General features: G+C 36.4%; 1 protein-coding gene across 1 annotated transcript; it reads left to right on the top strand.

The window, feature by feature from the left end:
• Positions 1-18,766: 18,766 nt before the first annotated feature.
• On the top strand, positions 18,767-19,786 carry LOC149232791 (protein CYSTEINE-RICH TRANSMEMBRANE MODULE 12-like). The gene is made up of 3 exons (XM_089376571.1): positions 18,767-19,075; positions 19,183-19,276; positions 19,369-19,786. The coding sequence occupies exons 1-3, from the start codon at positions 18,988-18,990 to the stop codon at positions 19,412-19,414; spliced, it is 228 nt and encodes a 75-aa protein (XP_089232697.1). The 5' UTR covers positions 18,767-18,987; the 3' UTR covers positions 19,415-19,786.
• Positions 19,787-20,117: the final 331 nt, after the last annotated feature.

The raw sequence follows: 20,117 nt of genomic DNA, 5'->3' as shown, positions 1-20,117 counted from the left end.
CTCAACACTTGTCACTCATTTGAAGAATTATGCTACCACCCAACAAGTGAGCTTGTTAAACTCACAAAATAAATAATCAAAGGGAAAATAATTACAACTTTCATATTTGTGCATACCTCTCCCCATAAACTTTTTTATCCCTTCTTTCATAGTGTCTCTCCCTTTTTGTATCCACTTGGAAAAGTTATGGAGACTAACATTTTTTAGGATTACTTTTTATTTATATTAGCTATTTTTCAAATATAATTAGTATTTGTGAAAAGAGAAATCTAAATAGATTATATTTTAATAATTAATTGACTTTTTAATATGAATTTTGGTAAGTGTCCCCCCCACATGTCCTTTATGTGACTCTCCACATAAAATGTTCCAATAATAAAAAAATCAAATAATAACTTGTGTAATCTGAAAAATACTCATTTTACCTCACAACATGCAAACCATAAAAATGAATGTATGTATCGTAAGAGCATCCATCACATATAACTAAGAGCATCCATCACATATAACTGTGCCATAAAAATCCCATAGGGGCTTCACTAGGGGAGCAATACCATACCACACACATTCATATTGGGGGATATATATTGAGGAAAAAATGACATAATATATTGGGCATATGTTGTGTATAAAAAATGGAGCTCAAAGTTAATGAAAAAATATGAAGGGGTATGAAAAATGTTATGAAAAATGGATACATACAATATCTAGTGAAAGTAGGGGTTTTTAAAATTCGAAGGTGTATTGGGTTTGTATTGGTAGGGGATTAAATAAAGAAATTTTTAGAGGTATTTTCCAATTTGTAATCAAATTAAGGGTATTGTTTAGTATGCCATGAATGCGCATGCTATGTCATAGGTTCATTGAGTGAAGCCCCGTGAAAAATCCCTTGTGCCTCCCATCATAACATGCATATGTATACCCATAAAACTCAGTATATGAACCTAATAAAATAGCCATAATATCTTTACACATAACTCAAAATAATGTGTCATCGAATGCAAATATACCCAAAAATATAGTGATGACATAAACATATTAAGCTGAAAATAAATTGTAAACGAGTGTTGTAAAATGTACCAAAACCCAAAATCTGTGTCCTAAAAGTGCATCATGAAAGACATGTTGAAAATAAAACTTCATGAAGACTGAAACTATAAAACAAACATGTTAACTATGTAAACTCAGGATCCCTATTATATCTATTGTGTATCTGTTTGTCGTTGATGTATTCTTTTTTATCCCAAGAACGTATTTCTGGAAAATTATCATGCGTGGAGATTTCTCTCTTTTCACCTTTTCTTACAGTAGAGGTGCACGAAGAGGAAGATCTAGTCTCTGATGAAACTGAGTAGAGGCTGCAGGAGGGGATGAATCTTAGAAATCACGAACTCAGGAGATGGCTCCAAGGGTTGATCATGATGCAAGGTCATGGCTTGTGAGGCTACAGAGGGTACATGTTGAGTAAAGGAAAATGTGAATGTGTTGTTGTATGAGCCACAACATATCAATATTGTGATGAGGGCTTATAATCCCTCATAAAAGGAAGACTAAAACATGGATGGATTCGTTCTTGACGCAATCTCTTACATAATCACTAGCAAGAGAATTGGGAGGGCAATGATTTTAAGCACTTTTTTATTAATAATTTGATGTGAATGATGTCCCCAAAAGAAATGAACTATGTGGCTACGAGAGGTCCGTTAATGATTTGGATGTGATGTAAAGGTTGATGCATGCAGACAATGATTTATGACCCAAATAAGTGCTCGTAACCTGGGTCAATTTCATTCTTGCAAGATCAAAATTGTATATAGAATAGATAGAAACTTATGTTGTCATGAATAAATATTTATGACATAAGGGGGAAATATTTTTTCTTAATTCTATGATTATTGAAGCACGAAGAAGATCCCACAGATGAGAATAAGAGGTGGGGGTGATGGACAAAAATGTTACCACTATTTCAAATTCAGAAATGATATTTATAATGAGCAAGGGAGGTAAATGAACTGTATGTGGGTGAATACTCGTTTACGGGTGGAGTTTAGTCAACAAAATACTCATTAACAAATAAAGAAGGAAAATAAAATAATTTGTAGTAGGCCTATAATACGAACTCATCATTTGCATATATGTTTTGTAGATGTTAAAGGACAAGCGAGTATGGATGTGAATCTAGAATGATTTTAGATATGCAGAGTCGACATTCCATGCACAAGGAGGATGATAGGGGATTCACAGTGAGGGGAATTAACCCTTAAACAATTAATAGAGACAAACATAAAAAATAAATTCTTGCTATATCAAAACATTTTCTCCTGAGCTGAGATAAGAACCTTAGATACCTTCTTTCCAAAGCTTAAATGGCAATCAAAATGTGTTCCAAGAGGTTGTTACTGTCGAGCCAACACTTCTTTGCAAATCCAAGTCTCGTCAATTTTGGAGCTCCCAAACTAACCCTTTTTCTCAGACTAGAATGAAAACTACCAACAACTCCACTGATATAGTGGTCTAGGGATGTGGCTCTATTTTGGAGTGAGACTCTTCACATTAATGTTGTGAGCTACTTCTTCATTAAATCCATGGTACTATCAACCGAACAATCACCACATTGAGTCATTTAAAGAGTGTTGGAGCTAGGTGAAAGTACAATATACTTGCATGTAAGAACTTTTGTGGTCACATAAAATGTAATGATCCTTAATAGGAATACAAGTGATAACAAGCAAATAATACATGCAACAAATTACAAAAACAAAATATTCAGCAAACACCCATATAAAAGTTGCAAATGGAGAACTTCTGAGCCATTTTATTATATTTATGCAAGTCAAATACAATAAATGATGGAATGGTGCACCTGGGCTTGTCTAAAAGGACAAGAAGGACCAAACCTAGGTAGGAAAATGGTTGAGCTGAAGGCTGCCCAACTGCTGCACCAATCTACACTGTGCTGACCAGAAACTACTACTTTGCTGAAGTTTGAATGGCTGGAAGGTACACTAAAACTATCTAGAAATTTATATGCTTTTAACCTTGGTCTCCTTGGCCAAAACCCACAAAAACCCAAAAATGGTTTGGGCCGATTTGGAATTCCCAAAATCGACCCTCAAAGGCACTATTTAATCCCCAACAATTCTACACTGTCTTCTGCAAATATACGACTTAAAACCCCACCTTCTGTGCTCAGAAAATTATGAAACTTTATATTTTGAATCCTTGTCAAAAACCTATAGAAACCCAGAATGGATTTTGGCTGGTTTAGACTTTTGATTTTCGACCCCCTCGGAGCCTTACCTCAGCTCCAGTTGCCAATTTTGACTTGCTAGAAACTGCCTGCAAATCCACCTAAAAACTTCTCCAAAATGTTGAGTTCACCCATGGTATCCAATCCCTGACTCCCTGGATGATTTCTTGGCCCAACTCAGCTGCTCCCAAGTACCATGAAAATATGTTGTGTGTCCACTGCGTTGTCCCCTAGCCCAGTGGTTTGAATTGCTGGAATGCTGGCTCAGCTAACTATAAAACCCAACAAGAATATTGGTCTAAAGCTGCTACCTTATCTCCCCAACTCTTGGACATGCAATCAAATCTCCGCTTGCCTCAATCTCCCTCTGTGTGTTTCTTGGCTGTGAAAAAATACACACTCCTTGCTCTGCGCTGGTTGGTGGTGCTGTGCTACTACCCCAAAACTCCTGAAATCCTTGTAGAACTGCCTCTTTAGGGCGGGCATGGATGGTACCCCAAAGTAGAGGTTGAATCTCCCACTTCAGAGATTCATGGCTAAACAGCCAGTTGACTCAACTAAACAACAAAGTGAACAGGGAAGTGATTTTGTTTGCAAGATGTATGAATGCATCCCAAAATGAGAATTGCTCTCTCCTAATAACTCCTTGGGCCTCCCTTGCCTCATGTGGGCCCCTCCATCCAACTATTCGACTTTCCCTCCAAGCTATTCAAATGGGCCAATTCGAATTCCCATGTGGGTGGCCCCCACATTCCACGAGCAACCAAATTAAGTCGAATTGCCTCCTAAGTCCCTATGTCAAAAATGATGGGTTCTCTTCCTTAGCCAAAATTGTGGAAAATTGTGTAGCAGCACCCTGTTACAAATGTGTTTGAGAAGGGACATGACATAATATCATATGCATCATTCCATTCTCCTAGCAAAGTGTTGACACATATGTGTCAACCATTGAAACTATCAAATTATGTCATACCACATTAACTAGGATTGCCTATTAAATGAAAGTTATAACCCTATCATGTCATATGTACACTCCAAAATAAGAGGATTATATTACATTACTGGTGAGTTATTAATGCGGATCATAAATAAGGATTGTCATATGATACATTTTGTGTTTAATATAACACATATATGGTATGTATGTCACGTTGATGCAATATATTTGAGCTTTATATTAGGCGTAAGTTTTTTTGACATAATATAACATTTAGAGTTCCGGTAGGTTAAATACCTAACTCTCTTTTTATTTTGTTTTTCAATTTTTAAATATATATATATATATATATATATATATATATATATATATATATATATATATATATATATATATATATATATATATATATATAAATATAAAGAAAGTTGATTTTAAAGCGTGAAGGATCATGTGTCATAGACATGAAAGCATTATTGTTCACTTTTTTATCAAATTTGCATGAGGTAATTTGCAACTTGGAACCTTTTGCACGTGGACACAAACTGATGTGCTCATTCTAGTAACATTACTTACACATAAAAGCACAACTGAAATTCCAGTGAGAGGGCCCCAACTGTCATTTAATTCAGTTTTATTGTTTGTTTTATTTTCCTTGTTTTCAGGAGAGAACTAACAAGCATTCATAATGGTTTACATATTGTGCACATAAGTGTGTCAATAACCTCCAAAAATGGTTAATCCCATTCTCCTCCTAGTAAAATAGACTACGATGGGGATACAACTTAAAGGGCTCCTTTACGATTCGAGAAGCTTACCATTTAGAAGTGAGGCATCAAGAACTATAATGAAATGAGATCTAAATAAACATTTAGAAGCATAACACCTAGCACAATTATCCTCATTCCTGTGGTTTTTGGTGCAAAAATGAACCTTAACATGGGATAATATCTAGAAGTGCAACCATCAAGGTCCCTCCAGATGCCCTCTTGTCTCCTCCACTATGCATGTCTTGAACGAATATTTAATAATTGCACATTCTCTAATGTCCTTTGGATTTGATTGGAAAATTGCCTCAATTGTTCTAATCGGGATTTGGTAACCATTCCAAACACCATTGCTTAATGGTGAAGCCAATCATTTTCCAACTACATCATCAACTACATTTGGACACTCTTTCCTAACTTCTTGCTATGGGCTGGATGGAAGGAGCACAACTGCAACATTTTCAAAAACTCTTCTTTGCCTCTAGACTCAGTCTGGAACATCATACAAAGGAATACTAAAGAAAACATTAGTACTCTCCTCTAGTCCCCTCAAGAATGGCAAGCACATGGTCATGAAGCCAGGTTATTAGTAGATGGAACCTTTTCCTGAGCCTCCATTCCCCTCTTTCTCCCCAATCTAATCGTCTACCCTATTTATCCCATCATCTTGGTCTCCTCCGCCTCTCTCCTTTCTCAAATTGAATTTCGGTGGCACCTCAAAAGGAAATCCTTGTCAAAATGGCTATGGCAGAATTTTTAGGAATCATTTTAGTTTACTGCATTGTATGCTCTAGTAAGATTGGCATCAATATGAATAATCTAATCGAGTTCATAACACTCATCGAAAGACTCATTATAACACAAAAACAAGGTTTTTCTAAGATTTTGGTGGAAAGATATTCATAGCTGATAATACATATGCTCCACAAACTCCAAGATGACATTGTTATTCATAAGGTCTCTAAGAGTTAGAAATTGGAAGAACTTCTATGTCGAGTCTCCACTCAAACCGTCAACATCAGGGTTGTCATCATTCCCATCCATATCCTACAATTAGGGAATAAGGTGGTTGATATTATTAAAAATAGCAACAAGAAATGTTAAAAATAACATAAAGAAAATTTTTAATTTAATTTTGTCCTTGAATTAAATTGGGAATAAAATTGTAATTCCAAATCTCATGATCACTTGTAACAGTTAACTAAGTAAATTTGACTTAGTTAGCTTAGTTAATTCGACTCGAGGGTCTAACTAGAGTCATGTAGAGTGTCTCCTACAATTAGTACCACTAGTTGAGTTTATTTTGAGTTGTAATTATTTAATTCACTCTAACTGAGTTAAAGTAAGTTAAACTAGTTCCATCTTATGGAGAAATTAGTGGGGAGGTCTAGTAGTAGGGTGCAACCTGCAGTAGTGGGGTGCAACTTGTAGTAATGGGGTGTAACCTATAGTAGTGGGATGTAGCCTGCAGTAGTGGGGTGTTGCCTATAGTGATTAGCGAGTAAATTGAAGATTCACTCATAACTAAATCATGCATGTCAGATCAGTGAAAGACCTAGTTGCGATTGGAGTTCAAGGACAATGTACTATCAGTTGTTAAATAATATAAATTAAATTGATGGTGCATGCATTCATAGAAAGGAATATGAGGATTGCATAATTCATAATTGAGGAATTTCCGCATTAAATAGGGGCTCATTCCCAAGGGAACAATGCAAGGAAGTAGGAGCTTGGAAGGCTAAGAATTTGGCTAAGTATTGGCCAAAGGCAGTCACTAAGGTAGAGGATAGAAAATACTTGTGCATGTTGAGTTAAAGGTTGAGGAGAGCATATTGTATTCATCCAAGGATTGCCTAGGAAGCAGTGAGATTGATAGAGATAGTGCAAAGGTTGCTCGAGCTTGAGGAAAGCATTGTAATATTCTCATATTTTCTGATTAATGCAATATAGATATAACAAGGGTTTTTAGCTGTGTCTTTCCCCAGAAAATCATTGTTTGATGTGTGATTGAATTCTGTCTCTTATATGCTTCATGATTTCATCAATCGTTTATTGTTTCCGTTGATGAGTAGAGTATATTCAAGTAAATTGTTTTAGCATATTACAGTCTATAGATTAAATCTACAAGGAATTTCTACATGGTATCAGAGCTAGATTTGTACAAATTTCTACATGGTATCAAAGCTGAAATCACAATAGAAGAGAAGAATTCATTTCCTTGCAGATTGATGGAGCTCTAATTCAGGGAAAATCCAGAAGACCGTATGTGGAGACTTCTTAATGGAGTTAGAAGGCTGCTAGTGGGAAAATCAACAAGCCAATGTTTAGTGACACAAAAAGGAGTTTTGTTCATTGATATTGGTAGATTGAGGAGTAGCGAGATTTACCACAGGGAGATCAAAAGTCAGAGGAAGTTTAGTTTCAGAGGATCATCCCTATGGAAGCTAGTACTTCAGTATCTAGGGAGATCAGACTCATTACTGCAATGATTGCAGCAGTAGTGCGGAAGCAACAATATAGCAGTAGCAATAACAATATGAGTAGATCATATTTAGATCATGCATGCAACGTATTGACGAGCAAGGAAAAGGTTAGATATTTGGTTGTTGAGAGGAACCATGAATTACCTCTCAACATACAGCCTCGGAAGCAACCTCAAAAGGTTGTGGAGCAGCCACAATTGGAGAAGCGGAGAGGATACAGGGTGAAACCGTCCGCTCAAGAAGAGACCTCTAATAGGGGTAAATTTCGGTCCAAGTCGGTAGAGGGAACACATGCCGCCATACCTCCAGGTGAGAGGTGGGGCGATGTGAAACAATAGTCCCAAGAGTGTAGAAATTTGGGTAGGATCCATCGAGGTATTTTTTGTCTCATGGACCATTAACTTGCTATGGGGACCAATAGTATTCACTAGAAGGAGGATTAGTGTCAGTCAAATACTGAGGAGTGCAAATTAGTGTAGACAACATAGTAGGAGGCTCAGTAGCATAGTCAGGAGCAACACAGTTTTCTTAGTAGACAGTTGCAGACACAGGTGATTCAGTTTATTTTGTTTGGATGCTTTTTGGTTACAGATGTTGCAGTAGCAAAAACAAAAATAGTGAAAAGAGTTGCATGCAAAAAATTCCAAAGGTACTAGATTGGGATAGATGTGAATATGTTTCTTGTTGAGAGGGAGCGTTGAAAATAACGACAAGAAATGTTAAAAATAACATCAAGAAAAATTCTAATTTAATTTTGTCCTTGAATTAAATTGGGAATAAAATTGTAATTCCACATCTCATGACAACTTTTAATAGTTAATTAAGTTAATTTGACTTAGTTAGCTCAGTTAATTCGAGTTGAGGGTCTAACTAGAGTCATGTAGTGTGTCTCCTACAATTAGGAGCACTAGTTGAGTTTATTTTGAGTTGTAATTATTCAATTTAGTCTAAATGAGTTAAAGTTAGTTAAACTAGTTCCAACTGATGGAGGAATTAGTGGGAGGTCCAGTAGTGGGGTGCAACCTGCAGTAGTCAGGTGTAACCTGTAGTAGTGGGTATTAGATGATCCAGAATAAAATATTATCATAGGTTATAAAGTTAGAATAAAATAATTATTATTTTAAGATATTAAATTAATAATTATTAATCTAGAATATTTAATTATTAAACGGAGACATTTAGAATTAGAATATTGTTGTAAAAAGATACGACTATACAAATGTGTCGTATCTTAGGCTCTAATTTAGGAGAATTGTTAGTAAGTTGTTTGAATAGCTTTTATTGTAAATGGACACTTGTTATTTTATAAGTGATCCATAATTAGAGGTATTTAGGACATTGAGCTTATAAATAGCTCATTGCAAGAGTGTTTTGTTGTTCGGGTGTAAACTCATGCAAAATTCCATATGTAATTGCTTTTATTATTAATAAAATTACGTGTCTGAGGACACTTCTGCTATTATTGTGGTATCAGAGCTCCAATAATGCAGCTGATGTGAAGAGGAGATTCTAGCTCTACAAGTTCTTGAAAAACTACATTGAATTGATCAACAAATGATGGGTATGGAAATCATCCAGTTTTTTGTTTAAAAGGAAAATAAATTTTATTATTGATCTTAGATTTTTTAAATCTGAAAATATTTTTTATTATTATCAAATATTTGCCTCTGTTTTATTATTGAATTGGTGACCTCCCTTGCACCAATTTGATCTAAAAAGCCAAGCTGGATACATAAGGGTTTGAAAAAATTACAAATTCATTCCCGAGAGTGCATGGGTTTCCATGAGCATTAGGGTTGTTTCAGTCGATTGAATTGCAAGATAAGTTGCGTGTCGGTTTCACAGAGGATAAATTCCAAGCGAATTTGAGTAAATCATACAAATTTAATGGTCTATTGAAGTTTGGTCATGACTCTCGGAGGTAATCAGAAATTTGTCCGTGGCTGCTTTAATTCGTTTTGTAGTGGATAATTTACTGTAATTTAATATGAGATAGCCGGCCTTCGTCCAGACCGTTGAAATAATGTAAAAATTGGTGCTTTTATTGATCCTTATCTCTGCTTCTCCCGGGCCCTTAAATTAGTGCAGTTTATTCTTTATTTCATAAACTCCGTCAGCACAGATCGATGGATTTATTTCATTGTGGCGATACTGCCTTGAATGAATACCATTTTGAACAAATTGTTATGTTCCTGTAATTTACATTATCTTCATGGAAACGGAAATGCCATCTCACGGCTTTTGTATAGGCAAATAAAATTTAAAATTCTGGTGGAATCTCCTCTTCTGAATAAAGCTAATAAAAAGTATATTCTTTGAATTCGACAATTGGCGTGAAGCCAGCAAAGCCCACAAATCCCACAAATCAATATTAATGCTTTGTAGGAGCTAGCGTGAAGCCAACAAAGCCATCGTGAAGCCAGCAGAGTCAGCAGAGCCAGCGTGAAGCCATGCTAGCGTGAAAACCAATGTGAGCCAGTCAGCAACCCACGTCGAAGTTTCCAGCCTGAAAGTTGATTGGAGGAAAGTGAATGAATGTGTTAACTTTTTTTGCTCTGCGTACATACTGGGTTTTGGTGCTGTGTGTTTTTACATTTCATAAAGAAGATACACATTGGCTTTACACATTATGTGTGCTTTTTCACATTAAAAAAAGAGGATATAAGCATTACCTCCATTCACTTTTTAATTCACGTTTAAGATTTTCACAAAGTTATTTTAAATGAATAAGTATAAAAGAAATTAAAAAGGAATTAATGTTAATGGAGTGATAAGGATTTTTCTCTTGTTTGTAATTTGTAAATTGGAGAGATAAGGAATTATCTATTATTTGTAAAATAATATTGTTGGAGAAATAAGGTGAGTTGGGATTTTTTATTTAAAATTTGTAAATTTGGGTTCATCACATTGTAACTCAAAGTAGTTTTACTTTGGGGGGGGGGGTGACATTTTTTTTTACCATGATTTGCAAGAGCATTGTAAAAGTCAAATTTCGAAAGTTATCTTGTAAATTTTTGAGAAATTGACTAGAGCCAAGTGCAAAGCTCAATCATTTTTCTCCTGTTTCAACGATTATACGAGGGTCAAGGCCAAGCCCCGATAGATTGTTTTTTGCATAGTGTGTTGCATGTTGTGTTGCCCATCTTGATATTTTTTTTTAGCCTGATTCTTGGTGGGAAGCTTCAACACTACAATGTCAAAGTTGATTAATTTGTTTTCTGATTTTGACAAACTTGAAGGCACAAAATATTCCAAAACATGGCAACGCCTCATCGAAAGCACTCTCATTTATAATGAACTTTGGCATGATATATGTGATGGTGATATTAAGCCAAATAAACCCACAGATGCAGTTGCACTAGCAAAATGGGAAGTTAAGAATTCCAAAGCATTAACTCTCATTAAATCCTCTGTTAATCATGAAATGTATGTCCATATAGCAAATGCTACATAAGTATGGTCTGCTTTGCGAATTTTTAAAGATGTCTTTGATACTCAACTTGAATCAAAGAAAGTTGATCTTTAATTAAAATTATTGCAACAAAAATTGACTGAAGGAGGTGATGTTCTTGAATACATCTCCATACTTAAGAATATTGAGCAGGAAATCATTAATGTTGGTTTTCAAGTAATAGATGATATTTTTATGGTCACAATTTTAATTGTTGGACTTCCTTCTTCCTACACACATTTTTCGAAAACTCTACAATTAGCTGGAAAGTTAGAGAAGCTAAAGTTTGATGAGCTCTGCGAAATGTTGACCCAACATGATAAAACCTTTGAGAAGAAGAAGAAAGTTGGTGAAGATGGTTTTTCCATAGAGGCCAGCACTAGTAAGTCATCAACTGATAGTTCTAAAAGCAGAGGTAGAGGGAATTTCAATCAGAATTAAGCAACACATAATGTACAAAGTCATGGTTGAAGCCAAAGCCGAGGAAACAACTTTAATAGTGGCAATAGTTCAGGCAGGAGTAATTTTCAAGGCAGAGGAAACAGTCAAGGAAGAGGAAATGATAATCAAGGTAGAGGACAACCTCAAAATAGAAGTCAAAGCAGAGGCAGAGGACAGTCTCCAGGAAGAGGAAGAGACTTAAGTCAAATTGTGTGTCAAAGATGTAACAAAGTTGGACATTATGTTGAAGATTGTCAAACTTCTATTGATAAAATCCCCAAGTTTCATCAGCACTCAGCACAATTTGCAAATGATCAAGATGATGATAGTTCAGAATATGTCTTTACTTCTTCATCGGCATTACAACTTTCCTCCCATCTTAAAAGTGATTATGAAGATGCTTGGATCTTGGATTCAGGGGCAACTCAGCACATGACTTGTCGACGTGACTTCTTTTGGAATTTTCAAGATTGCCAACTTAATTCCATCTTTCTTGCATATGATACAAAACAAACTCCTTATGGAAAAGGTACAGTTAAAGTTTCTCTCCCTGGCATTGGAGAAAAAAGATTTCAAATGTATGGTATGTACCAACCTTTAAGAAAAATTTGTTATCTTTAGTCATGATTCGACAAGCAGGACATCAGGTAATTATGGAAGATGGCTTAGTTAAGATTAATTCAGTCAAACAGAGCTTGCAAATTGTGATGATAGGTTATGAAGATGGAAAACTATTAAGGATGAAAGGGACAGTTATTCCAAGGCATTTTGACTTTGTCGGGGTAGTGACTACAAGAATTTCACCTATAAGATTGTGGCATGTAAGATATGGACATTTAAATTTTGATAGTATTTCTCAATTGCAAAAACAAGGGATGGTTAAGGGACTTCCAACTTTCAAAAAGGAAAATGCAAAATGTGAAGCTTGCATTTATGGAAAACAAAGTCGAGAAAGTTTTCCAACAAGTTCATGGTGTGCAAATAGGCTGCTGCAACTAGTTCACAGTGATGTTTGTGGACCACTACAAACTTCATTCGGTGGTTGCAAATATTTCTTACTATTCATTGATGATTTCAGTAGAATGACTTGGGTTTATTTCTTGAAGCAAAAGTCAGAAGCATTTGAAGAGTTTAAAATTTTTCGCCAACTTGTTTAAAATGGAGTCAAAGAAAAGATAGGCACTCTCAAGATAGATAATGGGGGCGAATTCACTTCAAATGAATTCAAAACTTATTGCAACGATGATGGCATAAGAAGACATCTTACAAATGTTTACACTCCACAGCAAAATGGATTAGTAGAAAGAATGAATCGCACCTTGTTAGGAATGGCGAGATCTATGTTAACTTTCAAAAGTTAAGTCCAACATATTGGGCAGAAGCAATTCATACAGCTGTCTACTTAAGAAATAGATCTCCAACTACTTCTTTAGACAAAATCACACCTTATGAAGCTTGGTTTCGTTTCAAACCTCGAGTTAAACATCTTAGGGTTTTTGGATCAGTATGTTATGCCTTAGTTCCGAAAGAAAAAAGAACTAAGTCTGACTTAAGAAGTTTGAAATGCATAATGATTGGATATTCTGATGAGAAGAAAGGGTACCGTCTTTTGACCAATGGAAAATTTATTCTGAGCATGGATGTAATTTTTGATGAAACGGAGAGTAAGAGTGCTGAAGAAATAGAAAGTCTTCTTCAAAAGTTAGAAACTAAAGGCAGTCAAAGAAAAGGAAATATCCAAAGTCAACCAAATTCACCAAATTGGTATGAACTTGATTTTCCTTCATCTGAAGATGATTCATCCAGTCCATCTACTTCAACAATACCATCTGGATCTTCTAGCAGTTCATCCACATATCCAAGCAGCAATAGTTCTTCAGACAGTGATTCTCCACCTCTAGAATCTTCAACTGATCGACGAACATCAGTATACATTAATCCTCTTTACAATGATGGTGACTTTTCAGAATCTCAAACAAGTGAGCATCAACTACCAAAATGGGTAGTTCAAATTTTGAAAGTTGTAAGGCTCGATGAGCAGAATAAAATAGGAACAATGAAGTCACACAGAAGTGAAGGAAATTTTGCGTTGCTAGCAAATGATTTTACTGAACCTTCCACATACAATGAAGCAGTAAAACATAAAGAATGGCAACAAGATATGATTGAAGAATATCGAGCAGTAATTGATAACAACACTTGGAAACTTGTTTATTGTCCTCAAAATGTTAAACCCATAGGATGCAAATGGGTTTACAAAATTAAGTACAACCAAAAGGGAGAACTTGAAAAGTATAAAGCAAGACTTGTGGTTAAAGGTTTTGCTCGGCAGGAAGGCATTGATTATGAGGAAACTTTTGCTCCTACAGCTAAATGGAACACCATCCGATTAACACTTGCATTGGCTGCTCAGAAAGGATGGAAAGTTCATCAAATGGATGTGAAAAGTGCTTTTCTCAACGGGGGTTTACGGGAAGAAGTATATATGACACAATCACCAGGTTTTGAAATTGAAGGATAGGAACATAAAGTCTGCAAATTGATCAAGGCTTTATATGGGTTAAAACAAGCTCCCCCAGCTTGGTATGCAAAAATGGATGAATACCTTAGGAAAGTTGAAGTGAATCTGATGATACTTAGTATGTGTGACAACAGGGTAAATATCTGGTGATTCTTGTTATGTATGTAGATGATTTGATCATTACTGGAAACAATGATGATCATATTACACAGGTGAAAATGGAGTTACATGCAGGTTTTAAGATGACAGATTTGGGATTACTTCACTACTATCTTGGAGTTGAAGTCTTCCAATGTCCACATCATATTTTCATTTCTCAGAGTAAGTATGTAGTAGAGGTTCTTCAACGATTTGGAATGTAGGATTGCAAGCCCATTCTTACCCCCATGGAGCAAAACTTGAAACTTTCAAAATTTGAAGGGGGGGAAATGGTGGACAACACTACTTATAGACAGTTGATTGGCAGCTTGATTTATTTGACAAACACTCACCCTGATCTATCTTATGCAGTCAGTATTCTTTCACGTTTTATGTAGGAACCACGAGACAACCACTGGAATGCAGCCAAAAGAGTTCTTTGATATATCCAAGGAACAAAAGATTTTGGTCTTGTTTACACAAAGACTAAAAACTTTGTACTTGGTGGATTTTCAGATGCTGACTTTGCTGGAAGTATTGATGATCGAGCATCAACATCAGGTTATTTAATGAGCATGGGGTCAGCAGCAGTGTCTTGGAGTTGTAAGAAACAAGCTACAGTGGCCACTTCTTCAGCAGAAGCAGAGTACATTTCAGCATGGGAAGCAACGTGAGAAATTTTGTGGTTGCGTAGAATTTTGCAGGACTTGGGCATTTCTCAGGGAGAAGCTACGTCATTATTCATTGACAGCTAGTCAGCCATTAAGCTTGCCAAGAACCCAGTTTTTCATTCAAAGACAAAGCATGCAGACACCAAGTATCATCATATCAGATCTCTCATTGCCAAGGATGTCCTCAAGCCAATTTATTGTCCTTCAGAAGATCAGATCTCCGACATTTTCACGAAACCTCTTGGCAAAATAAAATTTACTAAGTTCAGGGATGAACTTGGTATCTGTTGTAATGTATCTTTGGATCATAGGGGGGAATGTTAGATGATCCAAAATAAAATATTATCATAGGTTATAAAGTTAGAATAAAATAATTATTAATTTAAGATATTAAATTAATAATTATTAATCTAGAATATTTAGTTATTAAATGGAGACATTTAGAATTAGAATATTGTTGTAAAAAGATATGAATCTACAAATGTGTCGTATCTTAGGCTCTAATTTAGGAGAATTATTAGTAAGTTGTTTGAATAGCTTTCATTGTAAACGGACACTAGTTATTTTATAAGTGATCCATAATTAGAGGTAGTTAGGACATTGAGCTTATAAATAGCTCATTGCAAGAGTGTTTTGTTGTTCGGGTGTAAACTCTTGAAAAATTCCAGATGTAATTGCTTTTCTTATTAATCAAATTATGTGTCTAAGGACAATTTTGCTATTAGTGGGGTGTAACCTGTAGTAGTGGGGTGCTTCCTTCAATAGTGGGGTGTTTCCTATCAAACTTTGGGGTGCTTCCTAGAGTGATCAACCAGTAAACTGAAGATTCACTCATAATTAACTCATGCATGTCAGATTAGAGAAAGACGCAGTTGATATTGGAGTTCAAGGATAGTGTACTATCAGTTGTAAAGTCATCTAAATTAAACTAATGGTGCATGCAGTCAGACAAAGGCTTATGAGGATTGCACAATTCATAATTGAGGAAGTTCCCCATTAAATAAGGGTTAATTCCTTGAGGAACAATGCAAGGAATTAGGAGCTTGGAAGGCTACGAAATTGGCTAACTGTTGGCCAGAGTTAGCCTAGGAAGCAATGAGACATTTAGAGATAGTGCAGAGGTTGCTCGGGCTTGAGCAAAGTATTGTAATCTTCTCATATTTTCTAACTAATGTAATATACAGATTGCAGGGCTTTTTAGCTATGGCTTTCCCCAGGAAATCATTATGTAATGTGTTGATTGAATTCTTTCTCTTGTATGCTTCATGATTTCACGATCATTTAATTGTTTTGGCCGATGAGTAGAGTAGATTCAAGTTTATTGTTTTAGCATATTATGATTAGTAGTTTGAATCTACAAGGAATTTCTACCTGGTATTAGAGCTAGAGATTTGTATAAATTTATACATGGCATTAGAACTAGATTTTTAGAAATTTCTGCATGGTATCAGAGTTATATTTGTATAAATTTCTACATGGTATGAGAGCTAAATTTGTAAAAGAATTTTACATGGTATCATAGTTAGATTTGTAGAAATTTATATAGATATGCTTGCGAATTATGGTTGTATAGACTCTTCGCCGAGGATCTCGTCCACTTGGAACCTTTTGGGAGACACTCCTCTCAAGAAGGCCTATTGGCAACTCATTCAGAAAGACATGTCATCCTCAAATGGTGTGTTAAGCGTGCGGGATGGTGAGGGTAGGTTATTGCTGCCCGATTTGAGCATTTGGCTAGGGGGTGTAGCAGTCTATCCCCCTAGATGTCATTAAAGTCAAAGTTTTTCATGGATACATCGTAATCTTGACGCCATGTTTACACACTCGCACTCCCGTCACCCACACACCCATCTAATTAACCTCGCTTGGCTTGCCATCTATCAATTTAATTAGCCAAGAGTCCCTCATGTGATTCTATAGTCACAACAACTAACAAAAATGTAATTTACAACCCCTTCTCTTGTTCTTCAATGTTGTTACCCCGTAAGCCATTTCAACCTGAAGATCGTCAGGCTTATCCAAACACTCACAAAGAGCACCTTGGTGTTTGGTATACTCTATTTTCTCTCGAAGTTGTTGGAGTGCTTGTGGCAAGTCTCTCCACTTTGTTTCATCCTTGGATGTTGGGACTAAGGAATAACACAACCTTCAGTTAAGCAATGGAGGGAGGTGGAAAGGAGAGATGGCTTGTTAGCGGACTTAGCTCCACAAAGACAATATTTTCCCATCCTACTCAAATTTCGCACTCTATTGTGACTAAGAAAGGTGCTCTTCATAGGTTTGTTTCTATCAAGTCACATAGCTAGCTAGCCACAACTGTGAAGCAATTGTAGTTTGAAGAAAAGTCTACTCGCTCGAGTAGGTCCTCCCTTCTCTTTTCTTAGTATCGCTTTGTACTCTCTCCTCTTGATATCCTTGCCATGTATGTTTCTCCTCCTGATCGCCTAGTTTTATTTCCTCATATATTCATTTTCAACACGCTAACTCTCTCGGATTTACATTCTCTTTTACAACTTACTGCACATCTCGGTGCTACCCTTTGTTAGACCTCACTCTTCTTTGCCCTTCCACTGCCACCCTATGTTGTGGTTGACCTCATGTTTTGGTTTGAGATGTCATTGTGGCATAACCCCACATTCCTTGACCTCTCACTCTTCCCTTCTAGTCTTGTTCCTGACATCCTTTCATTTGTCCTTTGGCCTTTTCCCGTCCCTCGTGTAGCCGCCATGCCACTCGAGCAAGCGTGAGTCAAAAGAGGCGCTACATAATATTAGGAGTGAGCTAGTTGAGACAACACATGAACCCACCACAAATTGGGAAAAGTCGATGCTTGCTTTCAGGATCTGACATTGGGCCCCAACTAGGAAGAGTTGTCTTGTGTTGAGAGAGAAGGAACCACCTCGTGGAACACTCTCTTCGACATTGAGGTACTTGTTGAGTTGGCGGATTGGGTGCCCGACATGAGGCACACACAAAAATGCTTCAATCAATACATGCACATAGTAGACCTATATTGGCATATGGAATTTCTTTTGGGCATGGTTATAACAAATCGACATGAGCATCAACATGATCTCCTCCTCTCCATGAAACATCTACACTAGCATATGACAAACCTAAATGGAGTGAATTGAGAAACACCTCGGCATTCCCCACTATTTCTAGCTAGAAAGAACCAACCCAATTCTAAGCTACAAATTGAGATCCCACTTCTTAGTCTTTTATTTTCTGATATGTCTTTGGTTTCTCTATTAAATTTGTTGGGTTTTGGACTTCCGTGACCAATATAAAACTTTCAATAATACAAATTTTATACAAGAAAACAATTTAATACCAGAAAAATATGCTACCAAAGATATACCCAAATTATCCTCGTTTGACTACTGCATATTTGATTATTACGGGGCATTCCCGTCACATGGAAGACAAGGCATCGAAATCGATACGCACATGGCGTTTGATAAATATGTCCATGGTATTGCAGCCAGCCAGTCACAGAAAAGTGGTGTCCTAGCTGGCACTTTCTCCCAAATGCTTTGACCAGAAGGCATTAAAAAAAATTGGTAATCTGAATAAATTGACGTTTAACCTGTAATTTTATTAACTCGAAGGTATGATGGAGTTGTCTATAATGCGATTTTTTGGAGATTCCGGTGACGGAATCCAGCGGAAGAAATTGAAGTTAAATCTTGATTTGTTGCAGTTAAAATGGTTTTTTAACTGCATATTTGGATTCAGCACCCTCGAAAACCTCTGGGACGGTTTCATTGTGCAGAAACTAGCTATCAAACATGCGATTCCAATAAATTCCTGCAGGATTTCGACCGGAAAAACCCGCCGGAAAAGCTTTCAAAAAATCGCCTTATAGACAACTGCGATTATAATTGTGAAATGATGAAATTATTATTGAAAATTAACGTGGAAAGCAGGTGACTTGGTTGGAAATTGGCCTACGCCCAGCGAATTCCGCCAACCTACAGCCTCAAAAAGCACGCCTCTGCATCATCAACGCACAATTGTCAATAGGATGGTGAGAGGATGTGTCAGACGATAGGAATCCACAATAAAATACATGACAGCCCATGTGCCCTTCGTTGTGTTCTGCATGTCGGTAGCTCCGGGTAGGAGAAGGGACCGGGAAAGTGGGGCAGTCATGTTTCATGCGTAGGGAAGTGGATTTCTTTTACGGGTGAAGGCGGAGAATACTCCCTCATATATCTATGTAACATCCCCTCTAATCCACCCATATCACAGTCGCTGCATTATTATTGCTCATTCTCCACAGTCGCTGCATTATTATTGCTCATTCTCCATTCATTTCTGTGAGTATGAATCGAATCGAATCTGAAGCAGCCATGACTGACAACAAGTTCTCATCACCACCCGCAGGCTACCCTCAAGGAATTCCTCCGCCAGGTTCGGCTCTCTTGTGCTCCTCTTTTTTCATCTCGTCAATTATTTTCTTGAATGACGATCACAAATAATTTGTATTTACATTAAAAGAATTTTGATGGTGTTATCAGGGTATCCAACCCAAGCTCCTCCTTCCCAGTACGCTGAATCATCCGCGCCTGTAAAAACGCAGCAGAGAGGAGAGAAAGGATTTATTGAAGGATGGTATGAATTCAATTGCAATTTTTTGTTATTATGCAAGTATATATGGCTTATTATTTTGCGTTATTGATTTCTGTTTTTTTATGGATTTGCAGCCTCGCGGCTCTGTGTTGTTGTTGGTTGTGCGAGACATGTTGTTGATGGTGAGAGCACGGGATAGGATAGGATATGGTTCCTCTGATCTAATTTTTTGTTCTTGAATATATTTGATATATGCTGATGTATGATCTACTGATATATCAGAGTCTATATCTTTCTAGTTTTTGTCTAACTGTTGCTTTTTCTAAAGCAACATATGTATATTCTGTCTATTTTGTACCATGCAGGCTCTTTTATATCTCTTATATAAATAATATTACGCTTTTTCTACCCTGAAAAAAAAAAATTTATATGGGAAAAAAATAAATAAAGTTCTATGGTTGTACAACATGGTTTTCATTTAATTCTGGGTTATGATTGCTGTAAATAGATGAAATCACCAACTGGTGAACAAGGGTTTTCCGTATGTAATAATTAGCATCAGTCTGCCATTTATTTACCAGCCTTAATAATACGTTGGCCATTGGTATGTAAACTTGGATTTAGGATCGGAGAGTAAGATGAATCCATCTTGTAAGGTTGCTCAAGTTTCAGGTTTCATATGAGCTTCTTTCTTCAGAGGGTCTGTCCATTTTCATTTTCAAGTTAATTTACATACAAAGATAATTATTATCTGTTACTCTTTAAAGGGTGAATTACTTACTGCATGTGTGTTTTTTATAATTATTATCTGTTACTCTTTAAAGGGTGAATTACTTACTGCCTGTGTGTTTTTTTTTCTTGATTCTATCTTTAGTTTTAGGTG

The sequence above is a fragment of the Pinus tabuliformis genome, chromosome J (assembly GCF_031772625.1).
Source record: "Pinus tabuliformis cultivar Carrire ecotype Pingquan chromosome J, CPIR1, whole genome shotgun sequence".
NCBI lineage: Eukaryota > Viridiplantae > Streptophyta > Pinopsida > Pinales > Pinaceae > Pinus > Pinus tabuliformis.
This window is presented reverse-complemented; position numbering and strand designations above follow the sequence as displayed.